This window comes from Aythya marila, assembly GCF_965140915.1.
Source record: "Aythya marila genome assembly, chromosome: 6".
In the NCBI taxonomy this organism is placed as follows: Eukaryota; Metazoa; Chordata; class Aves; order Anseriformes; family Anatidae; genus Aythya; species Aythya marila.
The window spans coordinates 23201843-23218645 of NC_139047.1; the positions used below are offsets into that span (position 1 = coordinate 23201843).

General features: G+C 38.3%; 1 protein-coding gene across 1 annotated transcript; it reads left to right on the plus strand.

Annotated features, from left to right (window-relative positions):
- Window positions 1-53: 53 nt before the first annotated feature.
- Window positions 54-16778, plus strand: LMLN (leishmanolysin like peptidase; the record flags this gene model as incomplete). The annotated part of the gene is made up of 17 exons (XM_082763268.1): window positions 54-182; window positions 286-383; window positions 490-520; window positions 1153-1235; window positions 1709-1826; window positions 2999-3168; window positions 3808-3913; window positions 4146-4240; window positions 4965-5082; window positions 5765-5872; window positions 7462-7538; window positions 8171-8281; window positions 8964-9096; window positions 9732-9891; window positions 10540-10670; window positions 11399-11609; window positions 12581-16778. 17 exons carry the CDS (start codon window positions 54-56, stop codon window positions 12673-12675), a joined length of 1974 nt encoding a protein of 657 aa, XP_082619394.1. The 3' UTR covers window positions 12676-16778.
- Window positions 16779-16803: the final 25 nt, after the last annotated feature.

A 16803-nucleotide genomic window follows, 5' to 3' on the forward strand; every position in this document is an offset into this window, starting at 1 on the left:
CCGATTGGCGGCCGGCGCCGCCTCCATGGCGACGCGGCGGAGGGGCAGCCAACATGGCGGCCGGCGGGCGGTGCGGGGCCGCGGGCAGGGCGCTGCCGGCCGCCCTCCTCCTGCTGCTGCTGGGCGCCGCCGCCTCGCCCCGCTCCTCGCCCTGCCACCACCGGCCGCCCGGCCGCGGGGAGGTGAGGCCAGGCCGGGAGGGGGCAGCTCGGGGGCTGGGGTCGGGAGGAGGACGGGCGGGGAGGGAGGGTGAGGCGGCGCCCACGGCTGTGCTCCCCGCGGCAGGTGGTGTACGGGGTGCCCCTGGCCGAGGATCGCCTCGTCAGGAGGGACGTGGGGCAGCGGCTGCGGATTAAGATCGTGTACGACAGGAGCGTGGAGGAGTGAGTACGGTGTGCTGTGCTGTGGCGGTGACCCCTTTTTGTCCTCATCCCGCAATGCAAACCCTAGTGGCTAACGCTCTTTTTTTTTTTCTTTCTTTTTAAACAGTTTGCTGCCGGAGAAAAGGCACCTTATAAAGGTATGGGTTCCTTCTCTTTATTATTTATACGTAAGTCAAGACTTTACTGATGTGATTAAGGCGCTTCCATATCCTCTGGTCAGGGAAGCGAGGCTTTGGGTACAGACTGTTTCTCCCAAATCCTCCCACTGCTATGTTAAATATTATTTAATAGGTGCTTGCTATATCCCAGCGCACAAAGCTGTCGATGAGCAGGACCTACATAGCTTCTAGCAGTACTAAGAAACGATTAAAATTCTTTAGGAGTACTTTAAATATGCCTACTGGCGTCTTTTGATTTATTGTGCAAGTAGGCAGTAAAAGAGAGGGCAGCAGCCAGGCTTGGAGGTCGCAGAGACAAGCTGCAGGGGAATCTGTGATGGGCAGTTCCCAGTGACCTGTAAGATCGGGGCTGAAATGAAGTCAGCCTCTTTGAAGCTGTACATCCAAATTAATACTGACTTCCATCTTGCTTTGTCATTCCAATAACAAAATACAGAAATGTTGGAACTAAATATTTCCGAACTTGGAAGTCTGGATCTCTGCTATTCTGCTATACCACAGCATTAGCAAGTTTCAGGTACCTAGGCAGTTAGTGGTTGTAAGTTATGTCTGCACTACCACTGGGTGACTTTTATTTTTGTTCTATTTAGAACAAGCTTTTTCCACAAGCTATATCTTACTTGGAGAAGACTTTCCAAGTGCGCAAATCAGCAGGTACTATATTGCTAAGCAGGTATGTGAAAGTTTGTTGAAAATCACTTACTGCATTCAATATTTAACATTGCATTGTGTAGACATTAAAGTAAGAATAGAATAAGAGCATAAGAAATGCTCTCCTGGGTCAGACCAGCGATCCATCTGGCCCAGTGTTGGGAGATGCTATTGAAGGAGAACACACAAGTTTGCTGACCTTCCATGATCAACACCTATGTTTGTTTTATCAGAGATGTTAGAGTATCATGCTGCTTATTTCCTTTTATGTGTATCCCTGTTTATGAACCTGTTCCAAATCTTTTTTTTGCACCTGTAGATACTCCGTTAACAACTGGAAGTGTTGTCTTCCAGAGTAGCATAACGTTTTTCAGCATGGAAGTTACAACAGTGCTATATTAAACGTGTATTACAGTGTTGTTGGGTGCTGTAAGATTCTGCTAGTTTTATTTTAATTCTAAAACAATGCTAACTGTCTTTCATGTTTGATTGAAGGCAGTGTGCAACAAACCAATATTTAAGGAGGAAAGCTGATCCTCACAGATACTGCCGAGTGGCCTGTGCAAACCATACGAGGTGTGGACCAGTTATAGTTCCTGAAAAACACCTCCAGGTAAGCTGAACCATCCAGGTGCTTCTTAACCTTTGGAGGAGTGCAGTTTGTGGAAACTACTTAAAATGTTAGTACTGCTAGTACACTCACAAGTGATTCAGCCCGGAGAAGAGAAGGCTCTGGGGAGACCTTATGACAACCTTCTGATACCTAAAGGTATATACACTCTTTGTCGGGGAGTGTAGTGAGAGGACAAGGAGTAGTGGTTTTAAACTGCAAGAGGGTAGGTTTAGATTAGATATAAGGAAGAAATTCTTCACTGTGAGGGTGGTGAGACACTGAACAGGCTGCCCTGAGAAGCTGTGGCTGTACCATCACTGCAAGTGCTCAAGGTCAGATTGAATGGGGCTTTAGGCAGCCTGGTGTGGTGGGAGGTGTCTCTGCTCATGGCAGGGGGTTGGAATTAGATGAGCTTTAAGGTCCCTTCCAACCCAAACCATTCTGTGATTCTACAATTCTTTTTGCAGGAGATAGCTTAAGTTGTTCTATTCTGTCACTCAAATTTAGTTAGCGTCAATGTAGTTAGTGTCTTTAGTTTATGATGTTGAACTAAAAGTCATGGAAAAATGTAATGTTTACTGTTCTTTAAGTCTGTGATATAGAAAAGTACACACATAATGACATTCAAAGCTTATGAAATGTCATCTAGTTGCTTCATTATTCTCCTTGGTCAGTGAGTCAGATTTTCACAGAATTAATCATAAATTTTGAATCAAAACAGTGGTTTTTGATGAACAAGGAGCACGGTGCAGGAAATGCTTCTAACTTATTTTCTTGCATGAATTTTTGAATCGACTACAGTATGTGATCACCAGATTTCTTTTAGCTTGACATTTCAACTTCAGCATTAAAAATATATTGCATTAAATGTGAAATGCAATGTCTGCTTATGTATATACTATTTCTGTGAGCCAAAACTTTTAAATTAATCTAGCTTGGCAAGCACCTTTTTTTCAACAGCTGCCACCTTCCTAGCTTTTAATCAAAATGGCTAATCTTTTGAAAGTTGTTCCCTGGCTCTGGGTTTGTTTACTGTTGTCACAGGGAATTTTCTCATCTTCAGCTGTCATAGGCTGGGGTTTATTCTTGGCTTCCAGCTAGTTGTGTTTTGTTCTACAGAAGTTCTATCATAGCTGATGTATTTTAACTGTTTCCTTTGAACATTGTCAAAGCAATGCAGGGTGTACAATCAGAACGAACGGCACTTTGGCTTACCTGACCAAGAAGGGGTTCGAGATGCTGACTTTGTGCTTTACGTCAGTGCTCTCACTACTGAAAGGTGTGGCCATGAAAACATCATTGCATATGCAGCCTACTGCCAACTGGAAGCTGAAATGGACAGGCAAGTATTCTGTCTGGTACAAACTTTCTTTAGTTAAACTTTCAATTGTATATATGGAGTTGAACTGTCTGCCTGTGTTGTGTATAGGCTAACACAGAAATCATTGAAATAATGCCAAATGCTGTATTCACATAAAAGCACAGAACAATCGAATAACACTTAACTCATAAAACTGAGACATCTAAGTCAAAAGTAATCTTCTGCTTTTACTGCCTGAATTTTATCTCACAATCCTGCTTCTGTTGAAGGAAAGGTCGTACTTCCAAAAACTCAAAGAAAAAGGCAAATAGCCCCTGCTTACATGGCTTTTGTTTCTCATTTGGCTATAGTCACTTCAACAGACATGTTGTACCTCTGTAATGACTACACCTGAAATTCAGATCTCCTGTACTATTGTCAGTAATATCTGTGCTGCATGTTGGTGTACAGACTGATCCCATCCCTCTTCCCCTATTGTAGCAATAAAGTCACGGGATTGTTAACAGACTAGTTATAATTAGTTAAGGGAAGTTATCTAGAAGCACTTATATTTACATTAGTCTTTAGTTTCCAGTGTTGCTTTCTGCCTCTTCAAGTGAATATGAATTGAATTTGCTAGTATTTTACTGAAAACAATATAATTTTAAAACTGTCTTCCAGGCCAATAGCAGGATATGCTAACTTGTGTCCAAACATGATCTCAACGCAGGCTCAGGAATTTGTTGGCATGTTGTCTACAGTGAAACACGAGATTATCCATGCACTGGTAAGGGCTGGTATTATAGAACACATTTCCCTGCCCTGAAATTTGTGCCTTCCCCCTCACATCTCTCCTGCTTGTTGCAAGAGAAGCGTGTCTGGTGAGGGTAAAGCTCTTGCATTGCCTCTCTCAACTCGTGTGTTAATAGTCTACCTGCTGCATACAAGAACTTTTCATGGCATTTGACATGGTGTGTAAATGTCTTACCGAAGGTTTCTGTTTGATTTTGAACTTGCAGGGTTTCTCTGCTGGACTGTTTGCATTTTATCGTGATGATGATGGAAAACCTTTGACAACAAGATATGCAGATGGACTCCCTCCTTTTAATGAAAGGTATTTCATATTTTTGGACCTCTCAGTATTCTCAGTGCTGAAGGGATGTCTTCAGGTTGCCTTTTTAGATATATTCTTGCTGTTAGCCTGTTGAAAATCCAACTTAATAGCTTTATTAGAATTCTTTGTATTTGTTATGTTCAAACACTGTTCTATTTTTATTTTAGTCTTCCTTTACATTGGCATTAAACACTTACCTTGTAATGCACGGAGATGATTTAAGAAACGATTTTTGTCAGGAAGCCTGAAGTTAAGCATTGCAACAACCATTGCTTAAATTTAGAGGTTTTCTGAGCACCGCACTCAACTGGCACTTATATTTTCTGTAGTCTGTGTAACGTCAGCGGAGCTAGATTTTTTTTCAGGCACGTATCATTTGAGGTCTATAATTGTGCAGAAACGGCAATGCCTGTAGTCTGCTGCTTGATCTTTCTCCCTTGTTATTGAATAAACAATTTGCAGTACGTTTTTGATAACTGTAGAAAATAAGTCTTGAGTCTACAGACATCTTTTTAGTAATCTTACTTTAGCATGTTAGATCAGAGCTGGCTATGTAATAAATCTTACAAAGATTATAACGTATCTTACAAAGGAGAAGTGTTGCACAGTCAATTTAAAAGAAAGAGAAATGGAAATTCTTAATTCTGGTTTTTAATGGAAATAAAGCTTTGTACAGTAGCGTGTGTTTATCAAAACATCCATAACTAACACATTCTTCTTACAGTCTAGGTTTGTATCAATGGAGCGATAAGGTTGTTCATAAAGCAGTGAGGTTATGGGATGTACGTGGTGGCCAAATGCTTCGCCATACTGTTCACCTTCTGGTAACACCTCGTGTAGTTGTAAGTGTTGATTAACTTAGCTGTACACTATGTATGTCATAACATTCTTGAGTCACAATTATTTCTCACTCTTTTTAAGCAGTAATAAGTTAACTTTAAATAGTGTTGTGTTATTTATTTTTTATTTTTTTGAATGTATGGCCCAAAGACTATATAATTATGATGATCTAATTAGTTGAGAAGGGGCTATCCAAGGTGAAAAAGAAGTGAAGGAAAATGGCTGGCAGTTTGAAATAAATAACTCAATAAAAGAGACAATGAAGGGATTGGGAAGTAAATTGTAAACGGTTGAGCAAAATTGATATTGTTGCCTTAATCCTACTCTTCAGAGGCTTTCCTGCAGACTTAGGCACCTCGTATTCCTGTTGCCTTAACAGATAGTGCTGCTACTTTTTTTCTAGTTTAATTTCATCCAATTTAATATTTTTCTTTTAAAACTTTTCTTTATTTTTTTTCTTTGTAGTTTTATGCATTACAAAATAATGCATTGAACATTTTGTAATGTTTAAAAAGGGAGTACTTAAATATTTTTGGAAATCCTTCTTGATTCCCACACCTCTAAATTTTTTTTTTTACCCCAACTAAACATATACTAAGTGTAATATATTTGGTATTGAAAATAACTTCTAATCATATTTGTCCATGAATACTTATGAGTTGTGTTGATATGTTTTCTTTCTAGGAAGAAGCTCGTAAACATTTTAATTGTCCAATCCTAGAGGGAATGGAGCTTGAAAATCAAGGTGGCATGGGTACGGAGCTCAATCACTGGGAGAAGAGGTTGTTGGAGGTTGGTGCTAATATTAGGAATGGAGGGGGATTTGGAAAAGCCTGCTCCCCGTCTTTATTTTTAGGTTTATAGCGGTATTCACCAGAGCCTTGAAAACATAGGTATGAGAAATACCTCACTGAAATATATCACATACAATGCTAAACTGGAAACACTTAAATGTCCAATTGCTAGATAAATATTATTTTACTTCCTTGCTAAATCTCAGAATATGAGTTTCAGATAAGATGACTGCTGGAAAATGAAATCTCTTGATTTTTGAAAAAAATGAAAATTCAGTTATGTCATGCTTCTTGATTGTTCTGTCTGTTTACTGTCTGGATTTCATCTTTTGGCATGTCTTGTTAGGGTTAGGTTTTGCCATCCCTATTCCAGAACCTCATCTGATCAAGGAAACATTTATTTTCCTCCTGACGCTTAAGCTTATTTTTATTTATAACATTATGTGATATTTTGGGCAGCAGTATAGTTTCTAATTATTGTATGAAGTGAGGTAAACCATAAGGTAAATGCATCAGGACAGACCTTTTCATGGAAGTAAACATGAAAAAATATGTATTTCAGGAGACCACAACAGCTGATTTTTCCTGCTTTTTGGTAGTGTTTCTTGTAGAAACATCTGGTAATGTTTCTTGTTCAGGGTCAGCTAGAAGGGCTGCCATTAAAGTAAGGATAATCTAAAGGATTTAATAAGATCAGCCCAAGGGACACTATTAGCAGTCTTGTTTCCAGAGAAAGTTTGTATCTGGAAAGTAACCCGTATGGTTTGGTTTTGGTCTTGATCATTCTCTCATTAAATATTTTAGTGATAGTACCAAATTTGCTGTCTGCAGATGGTAACTCTTCCCAGCCATGCTAGTGGAGAGGGAAGGCTGGAAGACTACACTCTGAAGAAATAGTAAGTGAGAAAAGTTTGGTAGTAGGAATCCCAGAGCTGTGTAATTAAGGGTGAGCAACTTTTGTTGTAAGCCAGAAGCTTATTAGCTGGAAATGACTGAGCTGGAAGAAGACACATGGGTGTTAAAACTGTCAGTTGATGATTAGGAAACTCAGAAGTGTCCAGAGTTACTCTTTGAGGATGTTGTGAGCTTTTAAAGTAAGGTGGAAAATATCACTGCTGGACTAGTAAATCTTCACGTAGAGTTCTGTGTTCCTTTAGTCCTGTGTTCTTCTCTCCTGAAAAGGACCTCTAGAAATACTGGGAAAATTGAAAGTCAGTCTTACCCCCCAAAAGAACACACCACTACATGAGCTTGGCTTTCAACTTACCCAAAAAAGGACAGAAAAGGGGACAGAAAAGGGGGCATGATTGCTATAAATAAATATGCAAGGAGGAGTTTCTTTTACCTAAAGAAAAAATAAGTATAGATTGGCCATGAATAAGGTTCAGCTGGAATTTGGCATAAGGTTTCTGACTCATGAGACTTTGTAGGGCAGACTGGGAAAAGGGCGTTATACCTTTTGATCCCTTTTATGAAAGAGATTGGAAATGGAACGTCTATAATAAGAAGGGACTGGAACTTCTATGCCCTTGAATGCGTGGCTCCTGATTTTTCAGGAGCTTACTAATAGTAACTTGTAACTTTCAGAATGAAGCTATGACTGGATCCCATACGCAGAACCGAGTCTTTTCCAGGATTACCTTAGCATTAATGGAAGACACGGGGTAAGTGTTAATAGGAATAATAATGGTGTGGTGGTTTTTCTGTTTGTTCAAGTGTGTTTGTTGCACTTGATGTTATTTGGAATTGATGCACTTGTGTTTATTCATCTGCCACACAGTAAATAATTGGCATAACCAGCGTGACATTAAACAAGGAATTATACCTTGTATGTTAATTTTTCTTCACATATATTAAAAAATCCACTCTTAATATAGCCATAAAAGCATGTGCTGCAATGCATAGTTCTGTTTGCAGAGTCTGTTTTCTCTTTTCTCTTAATGTAAGTCTTTTGTCAGTTCCACATAGCACTTTTTTTTGTCTTTTTTGTAGACAGGAAGCATATATGGAAGAAAAGCAAAATTGCCTAAAATTTCATCTTTTTGTATGCATTAGTCCTTTGTAGACCAATATGCATTGCTGTCAAACAAATAGACAATGAAGTTTTCATTTAGCTCATTGTGAGTTGAAAAATAGTGAAATTATCATACTTTTTTATTATTAGGCAGCAAGGAGTTATTTCCCTGTTCTATCATTTGAAAACCTTTAGGCATAGTATAAACTATTTTGAACTGCTCTTTTATTAATTATAACTCTAATTTTTAAATTGTATTCTCATTTTAAAATACCTTTGCAGTTGGTATAAAGCAAATTATAGCATGGCGGAGAAATTAGACTGGGGACGTAATAAAGGCTGTGACTTTGTAATGAAGAGCTGTAAGTTCTGGATTGACCAAAAGAAACAAAAGTAAGCCATTTTTTTATATAAGGAGGTGGAAGACTTGTGCTTGTTCACATTTGTCCTTTTTTCAAATGCAACTCAGTAAAAAGTAATACACAAGGAATGCTCTCGTAAGAATTTTCAGAGTGCACCCAAGAAGGAGCACACCGAATGTATTGGGAACAGTACTATTTTACCCAATAAATACAAAGACAAGCATAGGAATGTATTTGCTCTTTAAGAGAACTGTGTTTTGGAGTTGGGTGGAAGGACTTTGTCTAAGTGTTGCTTTTTTATTTTGTCCTTTTTAATTGTAAAATGTTATTGGCTGCATTTACATTACTGGATTTTACCCAAAGCTCCAGAAATAGGCTTTGTTTTAGCTATCATACTTCTTGTTCATTTCAGTACTTGTAAATTTGCTCCATTGCAGCCCTGTTTTGTTTGTATTTTTTTCTTTAAAGTTTACAAAACAATGTTATTGAAACTACATAACTAAGCAGGTTGTGACTTTGTTTGCTGATCTGATATTCTTTAAACTAGGAAGTTTATAACCAAATAACAATAATTAGCCTACAGACAAGATATTGCTGCTTCTTTATGTGCTTCAAGTATTAGGAAGAGCAGGGATAGTCAACAAAACTGCATAGTTTAGGTTAACTGCTTTTTGTAAACTTATGTTACTTTTTTTTTTTTTTTTTTTTTTGAGGAGGCAATTAATCAGTCCGTACTGTGACACTTTGAGAAGTAATCCTTTGCAGTTAACCTGCAGACAGGACCAAAGAGCAGTAGCAGTGTGCAACTTACAGAAGTTTCCAAAGCGGTTACCTCAGGAATATCAGGTATGAGTTGTAATTTACTAAATAACTAAGTATTTGCATTACTGTGTTTTGCAGCCAGGATGTGTTTTTTTCTTTTTTTTTTTTTCTTCTGAACTAGTTGATGAGAGTAGATGTTGTGAAAAATGTCTGCTTACTCTATTCTAAGAAGCCTGGAGGCTTAAAAAAAAAAAAAAAAAAAAGCCTTGTGATTGTTAATAAAACAATAGGGATGTTGCTTGACTGTCTAAGCACGTTTCAGTTGAAAATGTTGCTGTGTAACAGAAGTCCCCCATAATGTTTTGTCTGAGGTATTTCTTCAGCTAATCTGTGCCCTCGTGTTACTGCGCACTGAAACATTTGCTTCCCAGAGATGACTGTGATTGCAAGAGGAGACAGGGGGCAGTGCAGGGCTAGGGAACCATACATGTAAATATGGATCTCTGTGCATTACTTGTGTATTCTTAAATAGTCTATGCTCATCTGTTCGGGGTATTCTGAGTCGCTGTTAAAAGCGCTCCTGAGAAGTAATGGATGTTCTTACAGCTTTAGTGATTGGTTCTATTAAAAAATTAAATAAATAAAAGCAATAACGACAAAATAACAGCTGTACCCTTTTCTCTGCACCAGCTGTCTCACTGCCTATTTTGTTTTTGCAGTATTTTGACAATCTTAATGGAGTACCAGCAGAAGACTTGCCTTATTATGGTGGCTCAGTAGAAATTGCTGACTATTGTCCGTTCAGTCAAGAATTCAGTTGGCATTTAAGTGGTGAATTTCAACGCAGCTCAGACTGCAGAATAATTGAAAACCAACCAGGTAAGCTTCCAGAATTTAGTGTTGTATTTAAGGGCCTGTATTTGTTTATCTGGATTACCTTGTGAGCGTTTGCTTCCTAGGTGTATATGAAATACAAAAATGGCATAAGAGTTGAACAGAAATTATCCTCAAATGATCCAAATACAAGACAGAGGTTACAGGGGGAGTGTTGTTCAGTTGCTTTTGAGTCTCTCTGGAAACAAATCTACTTTTCACCTTTGTAGTCTTCCATCCAAAGCAGGGAGCCTGGCAAATTACTAGAGCATGGGCCTACCTCCTGGAATAGCACATGAAGTCTCAATATAGCAGAGCTCCAGGACACTGCAGGATATTACCTGTGTGTGCAATTCTCTCAAAGCCAAATGAACAAACACGCTCTCCCCTCAAGCCAGCAACCACAGCTGGCACTCCCTGGGAGCAAACATTTCTGTAGAAGCGTGTGGATAGTGTATTTTTAAAACCTTGGTTTTCTTCATGCTTTACTCAGTCTGAGAATTATTGTCTTGAATATAATGATTAATGGTCTGAAACATTCCAAAAGTAAACCTGGAATTGCCTGTAGAGACTGACTAATTATGGCAAATTAATTTAGTGTGGACTTCCTTTTCGCCTGGTAAACTGAGGTTCAATATATTCTTTCCACCTTAGATCCTACCAAAAACTATGGTGCAGAAGAATATGGACCAAACTCTGTATGTCTTATTCAGAAGTCAGCTTTTGTCATGGAACAATGCAGGAGGAAACTCAGTTACCCTGACTGGGGTAGTGGGTGTTACCAAGTAAGTATGTGTGCTGTGTGGGTTCTTTGCTTGCTTCACTTTTGTAGTAACACCAAAGGGAGAAATCTAATATAAAATGCAGGCTATGGCTGTTAAAACTATGCACCTGGACACCGTACATGATATTCTCTTCCTGAAAGTCACTAGATTATGACATGCTTTGGAAATAAGTATTTTCCAACTGTGAGTCTGTAGTTCAGATCATGCATCAAGTCAAGCGCGTGGCCACTGGGCAGACTTGTGTGTTACTTCCAGTCTTGCTAGGACTTACCTGTCTTACCTGAGGACTAAGTGTCACAGGGATAAGTGAGAATACTTTGGAATCTTCTGTTGAAGTTTTACGTTAGTTAAATCACTCTGATTTTCCTGCTGTAGAAAGCACTGTGCACGTGTCACTTTTCATTATCCTCCCTCTCAGGGCTATCTCACTTAAAGCTGTTTCTTTCAAAGGCAGCACAACTCTAAAAGCATGCTCATTAGCAGAAACAGAATTTTACTCTGTCTCAGTTGATTATCTATATAATTGCATGAAAAGGGTACAGTCAGTGCTTTAAAGCATTTTTAAACGAGTAGCTGCTCTGAGTGCATTAAAATAGCTGCACTTAATCTATGCTGTATGAAGGCTGTTTACTGAATATTTTATTTCCTTATTGAAAGAACTTCCAACCCCCCAGGCATATTTCCAATAAATCATAATACAGACCTTACTTTTATTCCTTTCTTTTAAGGTTTCTTGTTCTCCACAAGGACTGCACGTTTGGGTCAAGGACACTGCGTACTTGTGCAGCCGCTCAGGTCAAGTATTAACAGTGAGCATTCAGATGAATGGCTGGATCCACGTTGGAAATCTGGTTTGTCCAGCCTGCTGGGACTTCTGTGACTCCTGTCCCCCAGAGCGGGATCCTCCAGCTTCTAACTTATCAAGAGTTGCACCAATTGGTAGGTTGGCTCCTGATTTCCTGTTCTGGAAAACATATCATTTTAATAACCTTCAGAATCATCACCTTGGTGCAAAATGAGTATTCGCTTATATAAGTTCCTATTGGCAATATTAATGCAGTAATCCAGGACACAAATGACAGGTGTCACTTTGCTTTTTGAAGGAAGAAAAGAACCTTAAGTTGCTGACTACCAGTTACTGTTTTGTCTAGAGTTGATTGTGTAAAAAGCCACTTAGTGAAAGAGAACAGTCCTTACAGTATTTTTCTCTAGAGGCTAATTTCTAAGCCTTTAATCAATTTTGTAATTGTTGATGTGCTGTCTCTACTGCAGGTTTTGAGGGAAAAAAATAAACCTGTGTAGGTAACCTGTACATTTAATTCTTTTTTTCAACATGTTCTGGGGTTTGTGTGTACCATTTCAAGTCTTTGAAATGGGAACGTTTCAGGGGTTGGTGGAATGACTCCTACAGATCAGATTTTAGCATGAGAAAGCTGTAATATAGGAGACTGACATCTCCCTCTCCCAGAGAAACAGCAAGTGTGAATTCAAACAGATTCACATCCTAGGAGATGGGGGGTATTTTTAAAATATATTAATATATATGCTTATATATGTGCATACATATAATACGCTTATATAACATAATATATAAAATGCTTATGTATCTAGTCTTTTGAGTCTGTGATTTTGAAATGCTGCTTATCCCCAGTCATGCATTAGTAAACTTCCTGTCCTTTTCTTGCCATACTGATACATTCAGCTCATTTGTTCTCCTAACTATTATTAGTTATTGCAGAAATTAATTTAATCTTAAAGGGAATAAATCATGTTATTCAGCTTTTATGAATTGCTGTCCTTGAAAACTAAAAGTAAATCAGTTCAGATTACTACAAATATGTTTTTGCTCTCTGGTTATTTTCTCTTAAATATGAAATATAAGCTTCATGCTGTCTTGTTTTTTATTTTAGATTTGTGCTCCTGCTCATCTAACCTGGTTGTAACCCTTTGGCTGTTGATGGCTAACTTAATTCCCCTGCTAACGGGATTATTTCTCTGCGCATAGTTTCAGCAGGGAGCAAGAAGATGTTCCAAGATGGTATACCACAGTGTTGTACTTCTTACTGTGGAGCACTGAGTTTTTTTTGTCTCTGCAGGCAGCTGTCTTCTCCTGAACCTCATCTCTCCTGGCAAGTATCAGTGCAGACAGTAGTCGGGGAGTTACTGACAAAAGCAGCCAGAGTTTGAGAGGAGGAAAATTTACCTTGTCATCTCAATAAGTGCCAGTATTTTCCTGAATTGCAACCTTTGATTTTGTCACAGTAATGAGATCCACTGTGCCAGCTCTGTTAGACTACCTGGCAACTTGATCAAGATTTGAAATGAGAACTCTTCTGTAGTAGAACTTGGGTTGTTTTTTTGTTATGTTCTCTGTGTGACCGGTAGCAAAGCATCCTCAAACTGGAAATATACCTCAGTGGTTTAGTCAAAAGCCATGTGAAAATCAGTTACTGTTACTGCGAATAACTCAGACCCAAACAGGTGTGGGAGGTTTTTGTTTGGGTTTTGTCCATTCTTACAATGTATACAATGTATATTACATTGTATATGAGTAAATTACAATTCTTACAATTATTATTATTTAACATATTACAATGTATATGAGTAAAATTAATTTAATGGAATAGACTGGTTGTTGGGAATTGTTTCCACAACTGGATTCTGTAGCTTTGAGACTTCTCAGAATTCATGTTAGTTTGCAGTAAGTTATTTACTTCTTGAGGTTCATGTAAACCTTAGTGAATGCACAAAGTAGACTTTCAGACTGATAACCATGACAACTGTCTAGAAATCACATTTTCATTTAGCATGTGCCAGTTCTACTGTACAGTGTAATAACATTACTCTGAGGATATTCAGAAATTCAATTTGCTAGGCAAATGCATTTTATTACTGATGCCAGTCTGTAAAATTGGGGTAGGTTTTATTTTATTTTTCTTAATAATGGCATTATTTCTTTAATAATATGATCATAAATACATTTGTTTCACTTTTTGCTGAAGGCCAAGCCAGTAGCTATGGCAGCTATAATGTTATAGAACTATACTGACTCTTCTAGGCCAAAAATGAGTATGTAAAGAAATGTCTAATCTGTCTTTTTTTCCCCCTTTTCTTGGACATACAGTTGATTATTTCAAATAATTCATAGTATTTAGATTATGTTAGAGAATCAGACATTTTGAACCACACAAGGGCACACCTTGGTACAAAAGTCATCTTTTGGAGGACAAAATCTACCTGAGGTAGGAAATGAGCAAAATCTGTCTTGCTGAGGACAGCTGCTCTCTACAACACTTGTGAAGGTGTTTTTCTTTGTTTCTGACCCTAGACGACATGTTACAAATAATCCTGCTTAGCATAAAAGAAAGTTATGTGGTCCAATCCATTGTCTGTCCTGTTTGTCCAATTTCATTCTTGAGAAGGTACTAAACCTGAGGGAGCAGATGGGCCACGTGCACTGATAATGTGGGTGAGAAGGTGGGGAGAAGGATGATGATACACAACTTGTTTAAGGCTTGATCCCCTTCTAATACGGAAGGGGTAGGGAGTAAAATTTCTGTAGCTACAATTAAGCTTGTTTAATAAGAACTACCATTGTAATCATAAGGACACTGAAGAAAATCTTTGTGCCTACCAGATTTTTTTTAAAGACGCTTTTATGACACTGCTGAGGTGAATAAGCTGCAACATAAAACTGTCTGAGGGCATCATGGTTGAGAGAGTACCTTGCACTGGGCTAGTTCCCCTTCTTAACTGCAGGTTATGCACAGTTTGCTTTGCATTAAACAAGGCCTAGATTAGCCTTAAATAGGTGTTTCTGAGAAGCAATACAAATTAGGGATCAAATGCTTTAAACGTGTACAAGTTTGAATTAAGAAACACTCAGATTAGTAGGTGAACACTGATAATTTTAATATATGCACAATCAACAGTCAGTATAAATGGATTCATTGAAAGCGTAAAGGTTTGAGAATATATATTAGGTCCCAGAGGTTGTGATTGTCTCTTGTCTGGTGTGCAATAATACAGGTTAAATGGTATCACTCAACAACAACGCTTTTTATACTTGAAAAGAAATTACTGGTTATTTTTTCTTACTGTGGAATATTTGCACTGTCTGAACTTTCTGGTTAAATTTATAACTGTTAAACATTTTTAAATGGTGTTTATTTATTGTGCTTGGTATTCGATATGCTAGTCTCCTGTCTGTATAAGTGAAGTGTTATATTTAAGTGAATTTTTTTTTATCTTCTACACAGTTGTTTATCTTGAGGGCTTTTCTTCTCTCTTCCTGAGAATTAACTGAAAATTGAAAGATGGCTTGAAACATTGATGCTTACCTACTTCTGAATTGTATACATTCAATTAAAGAAAGAGGCTGTAATGCGTTGTACCTACAGGGAAAATCTGTCTGGCTGTCAGCGTCCATGTAGTCAGCTTTACCGGTACCTGCTGAATAGCTGCATTAGTGAGTCCAGCAAAGTAAAACTACTAAAGCCTTAATAATCTGAGATTTCAGTTGTAATTTCTTTGTCATGCAGTCCTTAAACTGGCTGCGAACTGCAGAATTGGAAGTGACTTTAGGGGACTGGGGAGGGAAGGTTAAGGTTTGCAAAATCCAGCGGGTTACCTTCTGTCAGTAAGCTAGCAGCTGTAGCCTTGTAGGAACTGCCAAGAAATGTGTCACGTTCACTTTCAGGTACGGATGAATTGGTGACTGTCAAACAAGTTCGAGTAAAGCTGCCTACCTCAGTTCTGTTTGTCTTTCACTTAAGCTTCTAACCCGCTGTTGTGAACTTCCAAGTCTTAAGATGAATTAAGTAAAAATATGTCTCAGGTTTTTAAGAGCAAAACAGTAGGGAGCATAAGCCATTTTTGAGTGTAGAACGCAGCTAAAATTGTAGCTTAAAGCAACCATTTGTATAGCCTTAAGCGCAATTTCCCAGTAAAAGTAAACACCAGTTTTAAATAAAAACAAAGATTGCAGGCAGCTACTTTCAGTTTCCTGAACATATAGGGGCAAGTCCATCATATTGAACCTCTTATATGTGAAATCTTTTAAATAAAGCCCAAATAGGCTTTTGTGTGTTCACCAGACTATCTAGCATTATTCCCAGGACTTTTGCTGCCCTAAGAAATAAACAAATCGTTTATCTGCAGCCAAACCATGCCCACTGCTTTAATGTGAGAACATGTTCCATGTTTCTCTATGGAAGTAAATTAGTCTTGCAGACTTTTTTTGTTCCCCCCTCCATCAGTTCACGTTTCTAATATTTCAATTAGAAGTCAAGGCTATTAACACTTCAGGAAAAAAATTTCTAGTGTTTCAAACAATTACAAGAAGGAAGGATTGCTTTTGGCTGGAGTATGCAGTGAGGAAATAACACAGAAAAGCAGGCAATTAATTTCTTTTTGAAATGAGGTCTTGGGAGACTGTTAAGGCCTCAGATATAGGTGAACTACCAAAATGGAACTTTGACACCCTCCCCCCCATTAATTAACTGCTGGTGTAACATAACTCTTTATTTTTGTTGTGCTCTAGTAAATTAGGAAGGTTGATGTCACCTGCGAGCAGACACACCAACAATTCCTTGCTTGCAAGGGCCAGTTGTTTTTAAATCTGTCCTGTAAATCTTTCTGCTTTCATTAGAGAGGAACGCATGTGTCCTTTCTTCCCCACGTTTCCTGTGAATGACTTTCAGCCAAGCAGGTCAACATCTTTCCCCTGCAAGATCTAACAACCAGCTTTTGCTTGGCTGAGTGCTTGGGTGAACACTTGCACGTATCGCTCTTTGGGACTGGGGTCTATTTTGTATATTAAGTGATGTGATCTTATGTCACCAGGGTTCCAAGTGCAAATGTTGCCTTTTTAATGTGAAGCTTACCTTGGAGATAAAACAACTGTTTTGAGAGAACTGGCTGACCTTGAATATGCTTCCTATTTTGGTACAGAATGTAAATATAGAACAAACTATTTTACTTAGATTTTGACTGGATTGAGATATAAGGGCTAATTTTGTTATTTATGAAGTCAAAGTTGTCTTATTTTACTGTGTAAAAGTATGTCATACAGAAGAAAAAACTATGTTAATCAATAAAAATGTCTGTAGAAAACTGACTCTTCTTGTCCTTT